The 19,462-nt window shown below is 41.6% G+C and overlaps 1 protein-coding gene across 3 annotated transcripts in view; it reads left to right on the top strand.

Annotated features, from left to right (window-relative positions):
- gask1a (golgi associated kinase 1A) overlaps positions 1–17,050 on the top strand; it is a 38,631-nt gene extending 21,581 nt beyond the window's left edge. The window contains exons 3-7 of one of the 3 annotated variants that reach the window (XM_054621862.1): positions 200–637; positions 10,682–10,804; positions 13,260–13,363; positions 14,660–14,905; positions 16,769–17,050. In XM_054621862.1, coding sequence (XP_054477837.1) covers positions 200–637; positions 10,682–10,804; positions 13,260–13,363; positions 14,660–14,864 — 870 coding nt within the window. In that variant the 3' untranslated portion in view covers positions 14,865–14,905; positions 16,769–17,050. Of the gene's footprint in view, positions 1–199; positions 638–10,681; positions 10,805–13,259; positions 13,364–14,659; positions 15,671–16,768 lie in introns of those variants that run through there. The other 2 variants (XM_054621863.1, XM_054621861.1) reach the window with 2 other exon arrangements.
- The last annotated feature ends 2,412 nt before the right edge of the window (positions 17,051–19,462 follow it).

Raw genomic sequence — 19,462 nt, 5'->3', positions numbered from 1 at the left:
GCAAGGTTGAAGGCAGATCTGGTGTTATGAAGTGAACTGCTGGCTGAAAAGTTATTATTTGATTGTTTTATATACATTCACATTATCATAAGTGAAGCCATTTTAACAGTTATTCATGGCTGTAGCCTGGGGCTCTTGATATTGGGTGATTTTATAAACTAAATGGAAAGCATTATATAACTTCATTTCTCCATGACAGCAGCCTTCCCCTAAGAGGGATTCCCCTGAGCCTGGACCTGACCACAGACGTCTGGAAACCCACGGTGAGCGCTGCCAGCAGGGGCACTGCTCCCTGATCAAACGCACCGACGACTGGTTCGAGGTTCTGGCCTTCCACCTGGACAGGGTGCTGAGACTTAACAGGAGTCTCCCCGCGGTGCTGAGGACTTTCCGCAGCGAGATTCTGCCGTATCGATACACCAGCGGCACTCCCAGACCCGTGGTGTGGTGGGATCCGGACATTCAGCACCTATCTGATAAGGACAACGACCAGAACTCGGTGCCACTCAGTTGGACCCAGTACCAGAAGCTGCTGCTGCTCCGCTGTGGGAGGGAGGCAGACCTGAGGTCAGCGCCCTGCATGGGAGTTCACCACTCAGAGTGGGGGAGACTGGCTCTCTTTGACTTCTTGTTGCAGGTAAGATGAGTGCTTTTTATATATATAAAGGTCACTGTGACCTCATGTCTGGTCCATTTTCGTGAAAGCACCTGGAGGGAAATTCCTCAAATTTGGCACAAAAGCCAACTGGACTCAAGGATGAACTGATTCAATATTTGGATGTCAGAGGTCAAAGGTCACTATAACCTCACAAAACACATTTTTGGCCTATAACTCAACAATACATATGCCAAAAGTCTTTTGGGATAAAAATGAAAATTGAGTGTGAAATAAATGTTTTCTATCCTAGAAAGGAATGAGGTGACGGGAGTCAAGTTGGTGAGATGGAGGATTACTACATGAAAAGGGAAAGATTGCGAGACAGGCTGTTTTTTAATTTAAGCATTTACAGTAATGTTCACTCTGAGGTCCGGGAAACAGCACGGTAGCAGTACCAGGTAAACGTGGCATTATAGTGGGAGGGGGAGTCTATAAAAGCCCGGTCAAACCATATAGTGAAACGGCAGAGTAAATCTTCATTACTAGGCTGTGCTTGTTAATTGGTATACGTGGTGACTCCTTGCAGGGCTAGTTGGTGAGCTAAATGCTTACACGCTAGCCAGACAGGAACTTGTTAGAGCTAGTCAGTCACAATAACTCTTCGACCTAGCTGGGAGACTTTTGACGGGCCGCTACGACCTGCAGGGTGAGGTTCATGTGACCAAACATGCTGGTCAAGGTAGCACTAATGCTGCCGATGTCACTATCTCCTGGCATGTTACTGTAGCTTTGCTGGCTGTTATTACAGTGTTCTAATTAACTGATCTGCCAGAGTTTAATGATGTTTTATAAAGTTTTATTTGGCACATTTCAGTGATAAAGTTTATTAGAAAATATTGTTTTTGTTGTCATCAAAATGACACAATTGGAAAAAACCTGTTCTTTAATTTGTTCAGTGATTTTGGAAGAGAAGACACAGACTTAATGGAAATGACTCATGTCTGGTGCAGACACACACACAAACACACACACACCAGATGTCCTGGCCGGCCGAGCCGTTAGGTTTCGGGTGTGATGTAAGACTCAGCTTTAAGTGTAATTGAGATAAGATGCCATCTGATCTCACACATCAGACGCACAAAGCTGTTTGTAGCACTCCTCTTTAAGGACAACACAAGAGAGCAGCAACATACGGATTATTTCATTGCACAGTCTGAAAAGCATCTAGCAGTGGGGACCAAACATATAATTATGTTTTATGCGCTATGCAGGTTTGTGGTGGTGCTCTAGTAAAACATTGGTAAGAGATAAACCTGTGGGGAAAAAAAGCCTTTTTGTGGAAACAAGATCTAAACTGGACAGGAGATTATGCGCCGTGTGGTTAATTCTGACTTGACTGATTTTTTCCGAGTGTGGATTTTCTTCTTCCTGCTTAATTCCTCTCCAATGATTACTCAGAGTGCAGTCAAGTCAGGCAACACGGTCAATAGGAGTGCCTCTGCTAGTCTGATGAGACTATCGATAATCACAGGTTTTTCTACAGTTGCCCTGGTAACCAATAGGTTTGATGTCATTTTGGGTTTGGTGCATTGGTGCATCAATCAGTCCAAGTTCATGTGTTCTTGGTCAGCATATTTAGGGCCTCACAGCCTGTAGTGTAGTGTGGTGTATCTCATGTGACACACCGAACACAAGCAGCAGCACAGGGTGAGTTACTATGGTTACGGGAATCAGTGTAGCCAGGCCATTTTGTCAGTATTTGACCTAGAACTTTTGAGCATGCCCGGGAATAATTCCAAGCCGATGTGAAGCTCGACAAAAAAACGTTAAATTTGCGTATGATAGGCTACTCCTTGAGACACAACAGAATGTCGAAATAGATGCAGGTCTTTAACTCTTTGTGTGTGCGCGCGCGCGTGTGTGTGTGAGTGTGTGTGTGAGATACACTCACGGATATCGAGTTCTCGCCCATGCACGGATTAATGAATGTGGATAACTTTTCATTGCTATGATACAAAATGCATTCACTGACAACATCTTTCAAAATTCATGAACGGTTTCATGAACTCAACCACCACCACACACCAATATTAGTGCATTTTGGATACCAGAGTAACTGTTGTGATGAGCTGAGGCTGAGCTCGGTTGAACAGGTGAATTTAGTATAGAGAAACGTTGGTTTAGAACTGTAAAAAAATAAATATAAAGTACTGGTTCCATTATTTGACTCCAACATGCCCCTTGGTAATCGTAGTACTTTCTCTCTCATGACCAAACTTGTGTTCAGCTATAATGCAAAGCTGGTCCAGAGGGCTCTTAACATTTAGCTCTGAAATGTAGGAAGAGCAGCTGAAGTACACACTCACAGACGCAAACACACTTAAATGTGCAATCACTCGCACACAGTCTGAAATGAATCTAAAAATGCTTCTGACAAAATGAGTCGCTCTAGCAGAGGTGCAGCTTTATATATAAACAGTATATTTAAAAAAATTCTGCGAAGCAATGGATATGTTAAATGTGAATGTTTGTGCATTCTGTCAGAGAAAGTAATGTAGCACAGTGAGAATATAGCTGGTGTTTTCAATTCGTCCTCCACGCCATAGAAAGGCTGCTTTGATCAGCAAACTTTCTGTTGCTGCCGTTACACAGATGCACCTAGCAGGTCACCAGCCCGCTCTGACTCCTGCAGCCGCGGTTTTAAGTTGTTCCGGTTGCTAACTGAAGTTCCATCTCCCAGAGGAGTGATTTCTCATTTCTGCCACTTTGGATTTAGTCTAATAAACAAACCTGTGGCACAACGCAACACCAAACGTGAAGACTATAAGGCAGCAGCATTTTGACCGGTCTTTGTTTGTTTAAATTTTGCATATTCTTGCCTTGCTGTTAGTTAGTTAGTAGTTGTAGTAGCCGCTAAATCATACTGTAAATTCAGATTGTATGGACCCCGTGGTAGAGGTGAAATGGTGCCCCTTGTTTCTTTGTAGCACATGGCCCGACATCACATACTGCCCCTTTAATCTGTTTTGGGGTTTTATGGGGAGTTGTGTGCTGGACTATTTCTTTGGCCATGTGCAGTGACATCTTGGTGTCACCATGATGTTGCTGGGGCCACCAGTGAAGAATCCATAAAGGCACTGGGCCACACCAAGAAATCAGCTGCTCTAACCCAACACTTAGATTCATATTTAAGACCTTGGTTTTTGCATGCATTTAAACAATCTGTGCACACCGATTTTACACACCAATGCCTTTCTACCATATGAAACATCCACACATTCATGTTCCCCAGAGGATAAACACTTTACTTTAAATGAGCCCACATTATTAGAATAAAACTGTACTTTTCTATGGTGGGTGGGCATCATCAAAGCTGCTGCCATGTTTGACCACGATCGCACTTTTTAGATGATGTCAGACTATAATCTGAGTCTGTCACACACTGCATAGACTCAGAGTGTGCAGCACTTTGGTCGATTTCCCCCTCAAAGCTGCAGTGTAACTTGCTAGGTAGTAGTCTGCAGCTGTGTACATTTTGATTTTGGAAACCTGCACTGAAATTGTCACTTTATCCTCAGTTCCACTGTCCTCCCCAGGGTGTCCTCCACTTACGTTGTCTCTGTGTGTGTGTGTGTGTGTGTGTGTGTGTGTGTGTGTGTGTGTGTGTGTGTGTGTGTGTGTGTGTGTGTGTGTGTGTGTGTGTGTGTGTGTGTGTGTGTGTGTGTGTGTGTGTGTGTGTGTGTGTGTGTGTGTGTGTGTGTGTGTGTGTGTGTGTGTGAAGCTATGTCCTTCACGCTGCTCTTCCTGCGCCTTCGGTGTCTGCTTCCCTGCTATCAGAGCCCAGGGAGGTGTTAAGGGAGCAGGTAGGAACAAGTGTTCAGAGGCGCACTCATCTGCTCTCAGCAGATCAATAGGAGGCTATTAGAGCTTGGCCCTGTTACAGGGATTGACTTCTAGCAGTGAGGGGGAGAGAGCTGCCTCATGGCTTATTCATATTCAACCCCACACACACTCGCACACACAGACACACACTGCAGACGGGTGTTAGAAACACATTCCATCTTAGTGTGTGGACAGAACAATGCAGGACAAAATTACTTCTGCAGGTTGTAAAATCAGTGACAGGGTGCAGTGTGAATGTGTCGGAGCAAACTCAACACTGAGGAGGTGAAATGTGAAATAAGAGTGAAATGTTCAACAGCACACTGCTGCTGGAAGAGTGAGCCTGACAGAAATACATTTACAGTGTGTGCTCATACATGACAGCAACACTAACTTCATACTACCAGGTGGCAACCTCCGGTTCTGAAAGGTACAGACAATGCTGAAGTGCCTTAAAATGCATTCTCTCTAATGGCCATCAGGAGGCGACGCCTCTGGTTGTAAAAAATAAGTCAGATTGTATGGAAGTCAATGAGAAAACAGCTCTACTTCTTGTAAACATGCGTATATGGTCTCAATCTCTAGTTTCAATCCCTAAAGACGCGTCGTCTGTTATGTCTCTAGGCCAAGTCCCTCTAGAAGGCTCTTTAATTGCCCAAACAGTGACCACCGTAACAGACAAAAATAAAATGTAATCTTAACCCCGACATTTAAAAAAAAAATATATAAAAAGTTATTTAAAACACTATGACTATTGCTTAACATAGAAACAAGAAACTCTCCCTGATAATGTTATGATCATATAGGTTCCTGTTATGAGAACAAGTTTTGATTATTTCAACTTTTTTTATGAAAAATCCAATTTTGTCGGTCATTTTGGCATAGTAACCATCACTATCTCCTAGAAAACTACATCACCATACAACTCAACTGCATTCTCGATTACATTTTGAAGGAAAGGTACTTTCCCCACTGATTATGGTCAAAGTTTAAAAAATGTGATTGACGTTGTAAATTTACACAAAACGGCCACTGTTGCTATGGAGGAGAAGCGAGCCAGTGGTTTCAATCAGAGTGGTAGTCACAGTTGCCAATGTTATTCAAAATTGATCCAGAATTCATTTAAGCTGCAAACTGTATTGTCAGTTTTCTAAAAAAACTTAATCTCACAGCTCGCTGATTGGTTGATTCTTGATGATATGCAAGTTTTTTTGTCCACAGTTGCACCCTTGACTTAATTTTTGGAATAAAGGCTTCTGGCTGGAGTCACATTGGGGCGTTGCAGTTGTCTGCTGTAACCATTTGGCTATCGAGGCACTATCATTTTTTTGTACTGATGACTCAACCAGGAGATTTTCATGTCCATAGAAGAAGTTGTCCAACTGTGAGGCACTTGACATTGTCTATTGGAAAATTGAAAGGGACTTATGCTTCTTTGCAGCTCTATTCAAACAGGACGAAATAGCAGTTATATTGGGGACTATTTGCAGATTTGGTTCTTTAATGAGCATGAACATGTCACCCAGTGTGTTTCTAATAGTGAGTGGGGGAAAAAAATGAAGCTCTATGCCCACAGAGGAATCACACACACACACACACACACACACACACACACACACACACACACACACACACACACACACACACACACACACACACACACACACACACACACACACACACACGAACTACTTGCTATTAGATTCATTCATTGTTGATTGGGGTTTCTTAAAGGGATTTCTTAATGATAAGAAAAAAATTAAAGTATTTTCATTCACTACCAAAAATGTTCACTTACAGTTTAATGTGTGCATTATTTAATGAAAATCAGTTTGTCAATGCTTGTATTCCTGTATTTGTTTCTTAAACTAACACAGATACGTATATGAATAACGAGTGTGTGTGCATCAAGTAATTAATTTTCACACATGGCACCACCAGGTTCTAACAAGCTGCTGCACGCACACAGACAACTGTCTGTGCTTTAAAATACTTCAAACTTGGGAATAACTAAACACAGATTCTAAATTTATACAGTGAAATATTTTGCGTCCTGAGCTTAATTAAAAAAATTTTTTTATACTTTAAGCAGAACTCAAATACCATTTTCATAATCATAGCAATATATCCAGTGGAGTAAACAGGATTATTGCGGGAAGCTTTGAGTTTATGCACTGATGTAAGCCGCCCGCCAGACTGGCTTTTCTCACTGTATTTGTGGCTTTATAGCGTTCGAGTAAACACAGCCAAATATGATTAACTGAACCTCTTTAATCCAGAGTAAACAAACATAAATATAGGCAACACACCGTAATAATAGAAGTTACTATATTTGAAGCCGCAAGATATCACTAAGTAGACCTACGGTGAGGATTCTTATTTGGTTCTGTTCTCTGAAAAGAGCTGGCTCCAGACCGTTATTTGTTCCTCTGCCATGATTGTGTCATGTGATGCAGGGAAGGGCAGGCTTATCCTGTGGTGTTGTCATGGCACTGTGCCTCTGTAGAGAGGTACAAAATCATAGTGTAAGCAGGGGTTGTGCCATGCAATACAATTGCAAAGTCTGTCATTTAACCTCGCTGGAATCACTTGATTGCGATCCATTCAGCAGGATATTTCATCTTAAATGAAAAGTACAATGTAGGGAATCTCTTGCTCTGCTGTGTGTTCAGGAGCTCAGATGAAACTCGATACAAATACATGTTATCATCACGGTGAGCGGTTAAAACCCTGACGGTAGGCTCCTGCCTGAACTGCTGTTTACCGCTTGATGTTAGCATGCCCCGTTATTGGCTCGTCATTTTGGTTTTAAACGCCGAGCGGCAACTGTGAACGAGGAGAAACAAAATTCACCTTGACGTCTTAGAACGTTGCATTAGAGGAGCCTTGGCTGCTTGTGGGTCGTACTTCTCATGTACTTGATGACCAGCAAGTGTCATCATCCAAAATGGTATCTGATAAGCTGATGCCTCAGTTTATTCGTCTCCCAGCACAAAGCACTTTAGGACAAACAATGTATAATGAATGAACGATTGTCACAGGTGATTACAGAACAGCTTGGAACCTGGGACTGTCGCAAAACAAAGGGTGTAGTGAAGACTAGACGGTAGTGATTGTGCTCTAGGCAGCTAAATGATAGCTTCTTGCTAATGTCATACTTTCATTAGGGACTAGAGCTTACCATATCATTAATTCAGTTTTGTCTGGTAATTGCAATTTTATAGAAGAATAAAAACGAATCGTACTCAGTGTGCAAAAGTCTATGTGCGTAGAGGTTTTTATCAGATGCTGATTTAAAAAATGCATACGCATGCATGTTAAATAAAACTGGAATTATTCATTCTCTCAATAATACTGTACTGTTTTCTTTATAATGTAGTGTATTCCTTTCATGGCACACAAGAGCTTACATAATTTACACCTCTCACTCTCTCGCCTTCACCTTTTATCCATCCATCCACACTGTATTCGTTTAGCACAGAAACAACAGCTCTGGCAGAATCATTAGAAGTTGACACCGTATGAACGACTCCACTCAAAATGTAAATCCAAATACACACACACACACACACACACACACACACACACACACACACACACACACACACACACACACACACACACACACACACACACACACACACACACACACACACAAATTATACACACACACACACTAAACTCAGACCAAGAGCTGTATTGGATCTTGTAATGGAAAATTATATTAGTGTATGTTGGAAGATATATTTGTAAAGGTTTGACCCATTATGTCAGGAATGTAATGTACTGTAATGTAATGTACCCCGTCTCTGTGGGTTTTTCCCATATATACCAGGGGTGTGCAGCCTTTTTCTTCAGTGCATTGCTTTGCAGGCTCCCTGTGACCCTGTAAACCTCTGCCTCTTTCTTGCAAGAAATAAAATACCTCAAAGACATTTGTCATTTGATCATTATTTCAACGCTCATTGAGACTCATCTCGGGACATTGATAGATAGTATTAGTATAGTAAATTGGGTAATTTCCACCACAATCTTTAATTGAAGGGACAGCACTGAATCCAAAATAACAGACAAAGAGACATGAATATACTGGTCACACACATAAACACACGTATGCACACTTGTTGTCTGTAGGCATTGCCCATGAAGTTGAACCATTATGTAGAAATAACCCTGGTAGTTTTGGCCTGTTGTGCACTTTCATCAGTCAGAAGTGTTTTATCTGATATCTAATTGCACTCTTTTAATCAATAGTATTGTTGGCACTTCTGCACACCACAGGATACGTTTCATAGATACGATTCATATCAGCCTTGTATCCCGCTTGCAGAAACGCGAAATGCTTACTGATGTAACATGCAGACTTATCATCCAGACTTAACCTTCAGACTTAACATTCAGACTTAACATTCAGACTTAACATGCAGACTTATCATCCAGATGTAACATCGTGGCGTAACCTCCTGACGTCACATCCTGACGTAACATCCTAGTGTTACATTGTAGCATAAAATTGTGGCGTAACGTTGTGACGTTGTGACGTTGTGACGTGACATCCTGACGTAACATCGTAGTGTAACATGGTAGCGTAACATGGTAGCGTAACATGGTAGCGTAACATGGTAGCGTAACATGGTAGCGCAATAACGGTAATAACTTAACTAGTTTCACACGAGACAAGAAAAGCGGTCTCCAGTGTCAGAGTCCTTTGTTCGTTTTACCCCTCCCAGCTGCCCTCTCCCATGTCATACTAGTTATTGCAGTTATTTTTAACTTTTAATGTATCCGTGATTTTCAGATACGTACAGTTTTTATTGGCAACTGGGCGGAAAAGATAAGAAAAGCACCTACCAAAAGTCAAATTTTACAGAAATAATACAAGTAAAAGTCAGGAAAAGTCAGCACGTAGTCCAATGCCAACACTGTTTGACTGACAAGGAGCACAGAATAGTGGAATAAAGAAACAGCACGGTTCACATCCACTTAAATATTGTGTTGACTCTGACCACAGCAGAGCACCACATCTCGTCTCTCCCCGAGCCCTGCTGGTGTTCAGTGGCAGTGTAAGTCAATATTGGCTCGGTCTCCACAAGGCTGCAGGACCGAACTCAGAATTAGTATTCAAGTGTGGGATGGAAATGTGGCGGCAGGGTGAGAAGGCACCACACAAGTGAGAAGAACCATTGGAGGTGCAACTTTACTGCACAGTAAAAACTAAAACCCTCTTCTCTATCACACACACACACACACACACACACACACACACACACACACACACACACACACACACACACACACACACACACACACACACACACACACACACATGGCTGACCTGAGGGCACCCGGGGTCGTGTGAGACGCACAGACTTGCGCGAGTGCAGCGATACCAACCAAACACACACACTACATGTACGCACACTACATGTATACAGAGAGAGTGCAAACACACAGACCTTCACAAAGAGCCAGACCCTGCAGGAGACCTGAGGGCAGATCTCGTCAAGGTTGTGTCTGTTTGCTTCTCGGCTTGTCGGCCTCACATGTTCAACACTTTTACTTGAGAGTTATTCAGGTGGATCTTATACTAGCGGGGTTTCCATACTCATATTTTTATGCACATTTAGAACGATAGCTTTAGCAAAATTCAACAAAACTTCATTACTCTCCCACTCCAAAAGTTTTAATGCTCGCCTGAGGTGTTTTTTGTGATTTGATAAATGGGTTATTGCTGAATTAATTGTGCTGTTTCAAACATTAATCTATCTATCTATCTATCTATCTATCTATCTATCTATCTATCTATCTATCTATCTATCTATCTATCTATCTATCTATCTATCTATCTATCTATCTATCTATCCATCATGAGTCCTGATGTGCAGGTGTCACCTTGCATGGTAGTCCCTGTCATCAGTGTATGAATGGGTGAATGATGACATGTAGTGTTAAAGTGCTTTGAGTGGTCGTAGGACTAGAAAACCGAGTACCGTCCATTTACCATTTACAAAATGTATTTGCATCTTTACCAAGAAAAGCATTTGATTAATAGTCAATTCTGCTGTTTTTTTCTGACAATATTAGCTGTAAATAAACATTTTGAACTAGCTTTTTGTGAGATATCATCCAAGCTGAGCAGCTTCACCTCACACCGTCACAGCTGAAGAACTTTTTGTTGTGTCTTTTGTCTGTTCGGTGCAGGTAAACGACCGGCTGGACAGGTACTGCTGCGGTTTCACCCCCGATCCGACAGAACTCTGTGTGGAGAACCTGCTCTACACCAAGTGTGGCAACACCAAGGACCTGCTGCTGGTCCACATCCTGGTATGTGTCTCACAAACAACACTGATGTTATTTTCTCTCTTTGTGCCATTATTAAAATTAATTTATGTCCTCAAACATTACAAGGCCTTTGTGCTGTTTTCTCTTTATTGGCAGTAATTAATTATTTCTCAGTCAATAGGACTAGTTCCCTGCTCTTTGCTCTGATTGATGCGTTGGTAAAAAATACAAAAACGTATTATTTTTTCTCCTGCCTCGCCAAATGGTTGTGTGATTTCAGAGCGCTTTGCTGTTCATTATTGGTCATGACTGAGGGCTGAAGAGAATGAAATCCAGCACGGCTGCCCTGTTTGTTTACCGCCGCTGCCATTCTTCCATGGCAACGCAGCAGAATGCATGCAACAGTAGCATATATTAAACACCCGGCAGGGCTGATGAATATGTTTTTCACAGCTACAGCGAATGAGCCAATGAGTCTGGCAGATGTTTCCGTGGAGGAGCTTGTTAAGTTAAAAAAGATCAAGCTGTTTGTGTGATGGTTGCTTTTGTCATTGGGTATTTTTATTTTTATTTTGTAGCTACCCTAATGTACAAACCACAGCAGAGCAGATGTTTGGACTCGTCATAGCTGGAAAATCGCAGGTGTCCCTCATAGCATTAATGAGGTTTCTATTCTATTCAAGTTATTCAGTGATTACGTTTTCATTAACATAATATTCTGTTTTTTGCCCTCATTTAAAAAAAAGACAATAGGGCCTCTCTCAGGAATCCCTAGTAGATAGACTTTGCTTAATGGATCTCTGAAAGCAGGACTTCAATTTACCACATACGGAGCAGGACGCCTTACATGGTATTATTGGGTGGTTAATTATACCAATTTACAATTCTCATAAACACACACTGATATATGCAATTCATTGTGTTCATACTGGTCAATTGCACACTTATATCAAGTGAGGGACATTGGTGAATCTGAGTCCAAGATGTTATCCAAGTCTTACCTGACCATATTCAAAAAATCCTGTTGATAACCAAGTCTTCCATAATGTTTAAAAGTAGGTGTGTTTCTCTTCCTGACAGAAATGTGGGCATTTCTTTTGGGGCATGCATCTCTGCAAAGTGCTAGCTAGGTGGTTGGTGTACAACCAGTGTACAACGCACAGAGCTGAACGTAAAACAGGCAAGGGAGATGTTGGGTAGATAATAATAATAATAATAATAATAATAATAATAATAATAATAATAATAATTAAGCCTTTATTAGTCCCACAATGGGGAAATTCGGTTCTCTGCATTTGACCCATACCGGAGGAGCAGTGGGCTGCAATGAAGCGCCCGGGGAGCAATTTTGGGGTTAGGTGTCTCGCTCAAGGACACCTCGGCATGTTGCCTGTAGAGGGGTTCGAACCACCGACCTTGTGGTTGCGGGTCAAGCGCTCTACCTCGTGCCACAGCCGCCCCATGAGAATAATGAGAATAAATATGAAACAAAATATAAATCATACCCTCTAAAACAAATAAAAATCTGGTTTGAATTGACATCAAACAGTATCACTAAGCTTGTTAACAATACTTTTATCTACATATCCCGCTACAGAATATCCAAACAGAATATGATGTTTACATGAACCTGTATCAAATTCAGATTATTGTCACATTCCCCTTTTACGCAGGACTCTGAGACTGAAGCAGCTAAATGGAACTCAGCCATTCATTTTATTATTCGTCTTTATTATTAGATAATACGATAACACAAAATTGACAAATGCCCAACGTTGATTGAAAAGAAACCGGTCCTTTTTTTCCGGAGTTGTTTCCGAACAGCCAGAACTAGAGAGAGAAGTTCAAACCCTGCCCCCCTCTCTCACCTCCTCACAGCTGGCTAATCCCAGCGAGGAGTGGGGTGTGAATGTTGGACTGTTTAGAAAGTTACAGACCATGAGTTTGTCCCCTTTTACGCAGTCATTTAATCCATTGTTTGTGTAAAGGTATTGGTTAGTGAGGCTTTAACGGGTGATGTGCCTAAAACCAAATCAATCTGCTGCTGCTGCTGATGCTCAAATTCAAGTTACTGTAGCTAGTATGTTGCTATGGATACTCTGCTCAGTTAGGGAATGTTAGTGGCAAGCTAAACTCATATTACTACCACTCCCTTTTACATTACTGGATGTTATGTGAACAGTGCATGGCCAGTTAACGCCCAAAAAACACACTAGGCAGCGCCGAAGTGCAGCTCGCCATAAAAAAACATTTCTGCAGCCACACAATGATATACTTCCAGATTTTTCCTGTTTAGTTCTTTTTCTAGATGCATTTTTTGTGGGTTTCTTCCTGACTGTGTGTGTGTGTCTGTGTGTGTGTGTGTGTGTGTGTGTGTGTGTGTGTGTGTGTGTGTGTGTGTGTGTGTGTGTGTGTGTGTGTGTGTGTGTGTGTGTGTGTGTGTGTGTGTGTGTGTGTGTGTGTGTGTGTGTGTGTGTGTGTGTGTGTGTGTGTTCAGGTGAGGAAGGCCGATCCCTCCAGACTGGTGTTCATAGACAACGCTGGCAGACCACATCAGTCCACCAACAACCTCAACTTCAGGCTGGTGGAGGGCATTGACCAGTGAGTAGAAAACACTGCTTTAAAGCAGGACGATACAAATTTGAACTATATTTAAATCATATTTAGTTTAATTCTATGCTCGATGTGTAACACCACGCAGTCAGAAGCTCTTTTGGTCTCACAGCATGCACAAACAGTGATGGGAGTAAATGTTTCAGGAGAAAATAAAAACACATCTAACAACATATTTCCCTGGTGAACAGCTTTCAACTCGTCCTCTGGAAGCTCGTTACAGTTTGTTTCAGTGTCTGTCTGATTAGATTAGTGAGCATTCAATTAGCCTGCTATTCAACATGCTGAGAGAATCTGGTCTGATAGAATTTCCCCCTTTTGTCTGTCACTTTGGATTACTGAGCCGCTCCATAAAATGCTCTTAAATATCTTAAGCCTGGACGTGAAACTGAATGGAAATAGAATATTCAGGTCTTATTTTATTTCCCCATCACTGCATAAGGTAGATGGATTAGGTTGAAAAAGCAAAATTAAAGGAAAATTCTGTTATTTTACAGAGGTATTGAGCGACTCATTTTCTAGTGGATTTTTATCAACTTTGCTCAAGTATTTGTTTTAGAATTGATATGTTGCTGGCAATCCAGCCTGGTCTCCTTAAAATGACGTTCCCATATTATGAATCTACATCATCAATTACACTTTCAGGGGAACATGAATCTCCTAAATCACGTTTGTATTTCGACATGTCAGAAATTGTTTATTCAAGATCCGTAAAGGGAGGAGGATGGGGTAAATAGTTGGGTCTAACAAGGGACTTTCTCCCAGTATACCGCTGTTCATGTCCAATGTGAAACCAAAAGTGATGTACTTATTTAACAAAAAACATGACCTTTGACTGTACCTAACCAAGTAGTTTAACCCTATAACGTTGACATACACATATTTAGAATAGTTGATGTAACACGCATTTTTTGGTTCAGAAACATTCGTGATCAGACAGATTTAAGGTATCCATCTTTTTTCTTAAACGTTTCATTCTGGGGACTGGGTGGTGCATTCACAGTTACTGTACCTCAGTGATACTCAACATACAGCGATGTTACAGGGTGGCCACAGATCATTTTTCATTCACAATGAAAAGTTAGTTTTATTGGAATTTATTTTGTAGGAAGCACAGTTGACTGTTATGAGGTTGCAAGAAAAACAATCGGTCCAATACTCTTATAATGATGTGTACAGAGAACATGACATCCTCCAGAAGCTTCTAGGAAAGGTTTACACATTTGTTGTTGTTGTTTGTTTTAAAGCTACAACACATCAAATACGATGCTGATCTGTTGTCAGGTTTCCAGAGAGAGCGGTGTCGGTGCTCCAGTCGGGTTGTCTGGAGAGTCTTCTTCTACGCTCCCTTTACACGGACAGGGAATTCTGGGACAGCCAAGGCGGGGCCAGCGGCCTCAGACCGCTCATCCGCACTCTGGAGCACAGAGGGAAGATTCTCCTCCGGCACATCAGAGATATGAAACTAAAGCTCAAGAGGGACCTGTGACTGAGCTGAGCTGGACCAAACAACTTAATCACGTTATTCAGGTCATTAAGAGTTCCTATGGTTCAGGTAGTCTGGGAGTATTAGCAGACAAGCTTGGATGTTCAAAACAAACACCCTTTTATTTTGTTACAATGAATACAACATCCACAATGGCAACCCCAGGGTCAGTGGACCAATCTGTTATGGCGTTTTGTGATTTTATTATATCTGAAAGTCCAACTTAAATCAAAAACGTCATGCAGTCAAATATTATGTCACAAGTGATGCTCAAAATGATTATTAATATTAGGTTTGCTTAAAAGTGGTCAATTCGAAAATTCAGAGCGTGTCCATGATTGAGAGATTAACTTAACTTGGGGACAGCTGAGCCGACAGCTAGAGGCTAACAGTGCTTACAGCACTCATAGTGCAAACAAGGGCATCAGTGCTGACAGAGCAAACAGTGTTTACCTGAGATAAAGTATAAAGTCACAACAATGAAAAAAATGGGAATATTTCAAATTTTGGGCCTTTAAAGAGATTGCTCCTTTAGCCTCAAAGCCTCTGAGTGTGAGGGTCAGTTTACATGTTGGATTGACAGCAAAGCTAGCGAGGGGAACCAAGACGCGATGCAAAACCTAGCTTCTACGTATAGCTGTAAGCCAATCACTCACACTGTTCTGTTAGCAATATGAGGACTAAACGGACTGCTGTCAACTTGTCCCTGATGATGATTACTGTTGTATGCATTATTATTAATCCTTTGGGATGAGTTTTTTGTCTTGTTCAAAAGATGTCCCGTTATTACAGGTTTCTAACTTGTAACATTTGGCTTTATTAACCATTCACTAATGATTTTATTGATCACTTCTATACGATTAATTATGGGTGAGGAAAAATCTCTCTGCTTGGTGTCATTGCGATTCAAATAATTAATAAATGTTAATTAGTTTCTAATAAGCTATTAAGTCTGCAGCTTCATGTGTTAATAAGTCATTAATAAAAGGAAGTAAACACACACTGCAGTTACAAAGGGGTCAACAGTTGCTGTTGCTGATGGCCTATAAGACTTACCTCTGTGGTTGCTTTTATTATAGTTATAGATATATAAAGACATTTATAAGCAGTTCTGATAACAATAAGGATGCAGCTCTTTGGTCCATTATAGATGTCTTCACCATGAACTAAAGCTAGAGCGAGACAAAGACAAAGCAACTGTCCTGCTGCAACCCAAACGCTGTCCTTATTAAGGGCTCATAACTGATCTATATGGCATTAATTAACCATTTATAAAGCCATACGAACAACTTATAAACTCCTCACAAAGGATGCTATTATTAGAAAGTGATCTGATCTGTTCTACCATCAGAGGGCACACAGAGGACGATATTATTCTGACAAACCTAACAAACCTCGAGGTAATCACTGTGTCGGTGCATGAAGCATCGGCAAACACAGACAGGCTCTCATGTCCAAAGTGTCAATTGTTTGATTATCTGCAGCACACAAATATTTCCCAGAAGCTCCATCTGTTGACAGGGGGACGCTTGACACTCCAAATATATTCACGTTTCTCATCCAGTCCTCTGTCTGTGCTCACTAATGTCTCTCCAAATGTCCCCTCATGGGAGGGAAATGTGAGACAAATTATTCCCCCGCTCCTCCTCACAGCCAAGTGAGCAGATTTCTCTTTTCCAAACATTTAGTGGAAAGAAGCATGATCTATTTTTTGTGTCTATTTTAATATTTTACAGAGAGCAAGCAGCAGATCAAGTGATTGATTCGGATGTCTGTTTCTATGAGATAAGCTTTTCTGCTTTTAATCGAGGGATTAAAAATGTCTGTCAGCAAATAGCTTCTGGACTGGATCCTGGAAATGGCCCAAATGTATAATTTTTTTATATTTTTTATATTTTTTTTCATAGGGACTGTGCTTGCACATTGTTGAAATGCACAGCAGCGTACTGAAGCAAAAGATGAAAGAAAAGGGATGAAAATTGGATGAAAATCTGGTGTCATTAAGGAAGGACAGGAGCTGAGAGCTTGTCTGTTTGAGCGACACGTTTCTAAAGCTGAACTGTCACAGAACTGTCTTTTGGTATCTGCGTCTTGTGAAAAGCACAGATGATATCACTTGAAGCTGTTTTATGCCTTACCCCCTCTGAATTAAAATTCCAGTCGTTACTTCTGGGATTAATGACATTTTCTATGGCTCCTTCTTTCATCACTGAATAAATGGCTCTAATGAGAAATGGCTCAAACGTGTGATCCCGTCTTTATCCCCACTTGATCTCTCTTACATCAAATGTTTTGCTTTTTTTCCCACACGTTGAACCACCAAAAGTGAGCTGGCTGCCTCTGGTTTTTTAGATAACATTAATTTCTCTGCTTCTATTTGAACACATATTCTGTCCAGCTCATTAAGCCCCTATCTGGATTATATTGGATTTAATGCAGCCATACAAAGCCTGCATACTGCGCTGCTGGAGGACAGTGGTTCAAAACAGCAGGATTTTGTTTGGAAATCTAGAAAAGAAAGAAAACAAGGTTGGAGGGAATGATAGCAGCGTAGATGAGAGGATCAAAATACCAAAGAAACAGATGAATTGGCTGACGTAAAAATATGAAGCTGGAACTCAGGAAACTTATTCACATAAACCAGTGTAAAAAAAGAGAGAGAGACACCAAGCTTGTTGTGTACGCACACTCAAGTAATGATGTCAGACACAGCGTGGCTGCCAGGACTGGACAATAACAAAGGTCATGAATCCTAGTTCCCCCATTGTTACTCATTACATTACATTACAGTCATTTAGCAGACGCTTTTATCCAAAGCGACTTACAAGAAATGTATTCAACATAGGTATTCAAGAGAACTACTAGTCACCAGAAGTCATAAGTGCATCTCCTTTCTTAAAACAAGCATCTAAAAGCATAAACCAGAGCAAAAGTATAGTGCAGAGGCAAATTACTACGAAAACAATAATTGCAACAGACTAATACGAATACAATAAGTGCTACAAACTAATACGAATAGGATAAGTGCAATAAACTAATACGAATACAATAAGTGCAACGAACTGATACGAATACAATAAGTGCAACAAACTAATACGAATGCAATAAGTGCTACGAGGAAGGCTCAGGGTAGTACTTCATGAAGAGGTGAGTTTTCAGCCTGCGCCGAAAGATGGGCAGCGACTCTGCTGTCCTGACGTCAGTGGGGAGTTCATTCCACCACTGAGGGGCCAGGACAGAAAAAAGCTGTGACCGGGTGGATCGGCCGCAGGGACCTCTGAGCGACGGGGCAACCAGTCGCCCCGAGGCAGCAGAGCGAAGTGGTCGGGCGGGGGTGTAGGGCTTGACCATGGCCTGGAGATAGGAAGGAGCTGTTCCTTTCACTGCCCTGTAGGCTAGCACCAGAGTCTTAAACTGGATGCGAGCTCTTACAGGGAGCCAGTGTAGAGAACGGAGAAGGGAAGTTGTGTGGGAGAACTTGGGGCAATTGAACACCAGATGTGCTGCAGCTTTTTGGACAAGCTCCAGAGGTCTGATGGCCGACGCCGGGGCTCCGGCAAGTAGTGAGTTGCAGTAGTCCAGGCGGGAGATGACCAGAGCCTGGATGAGCACCTGCGCCGTCTCGTCAGTGAAGAAGGGGCAAATCCTCCTGATGTTGTAGAGGAGGAATCTGCAGGAGCGTGTGACCGATGCAATGTTTGCTGAGAACGACAGTTGGTCGTCCAGGGTCACACCCAGATTCCTCACAGTCCGAGTTGGCGTCACCACGACATCATCAATGGTGATGGACAGGTCTCGGTGTGGGCAACCCTTCCCCGGGAGGAACAGTAGCTCGGTTTTGTCCAGGTTGAGCTTCAGGTGGTGTGTCGCCATCCACTTCGAGATGTCAGCCAAGCACGCAGCAATGCGTGCCTCCACTTGGGTGTCACTTGGGTGTACTCCTCCCCCCTCTCTGTTGTTGTGTTGTCCACATAATAAAATAGTCTGCAACATGTAGTTGCATCATTCAAAAAAATTTGGTTAACTGTTTAAAAGTGCTCTATACGGAATTCATATCATATCCATTGCCTCCACATGGAGACTGCTGAGCTGGCGACCAGCAATGCAATGGCAACAGTGTTCAAATGATCTGTATGTCTGTGTTTGGAGATATTTAAATAATTCATTGCTGTCTTTTGAAATTCTCTATTGAATGTCTGTTTTGTATAAATTCAGAAAATGTGCTATAAAACTTAATCGAAAAATAAATATGTTTTTTAAATAACGATTTTTAACGGTGGGTAAAAAAAAAAGTATTTGCTACCGGTGACATCCAATGCTACCAATGAACTGAACTATTTGCTGCAGGTTGCGGTTATTCACCTTCAGGTTTAGAAAATACAATGATCTAAAACTAGAATACATGGTTTGAAATGTAATGCCATTAAAATAGCAACTTTAGCTAAAGAACATGGTTTATTGTCTCACACTTGATAAATAAACTTTGAGGGTGACGTTCCTCTGAAACAACATTGATTTTGATATGTTTGATCAGTGAGGGTTATGCATTATTTTATACACACAGTGAGTCAGGGTGGTAGGTTAAAACAGTCCATTGTTAA

This window comes from Anoplopoma fimbria, chromosome 20, assembly GCF_027596085.1.
Source record: "Anoplopoma fimbria isolate UVic2021 breed Golden Eagle Sablefish chromosome 20, Afim_UVic_2022, whole genome shotgun sequence".
In the NCBI taxonomy this organism is placed as follows: domain Eukaryota; kingdom Metazoa; phylum Chordata; class Actinopteri; order Perciformes; family Anoplopomatidae; genus Anoplopoma; species Anoplopoma fimbria.
This window is presented reverse-complemented; position numbering and strand designations above follow the sequence as displayed.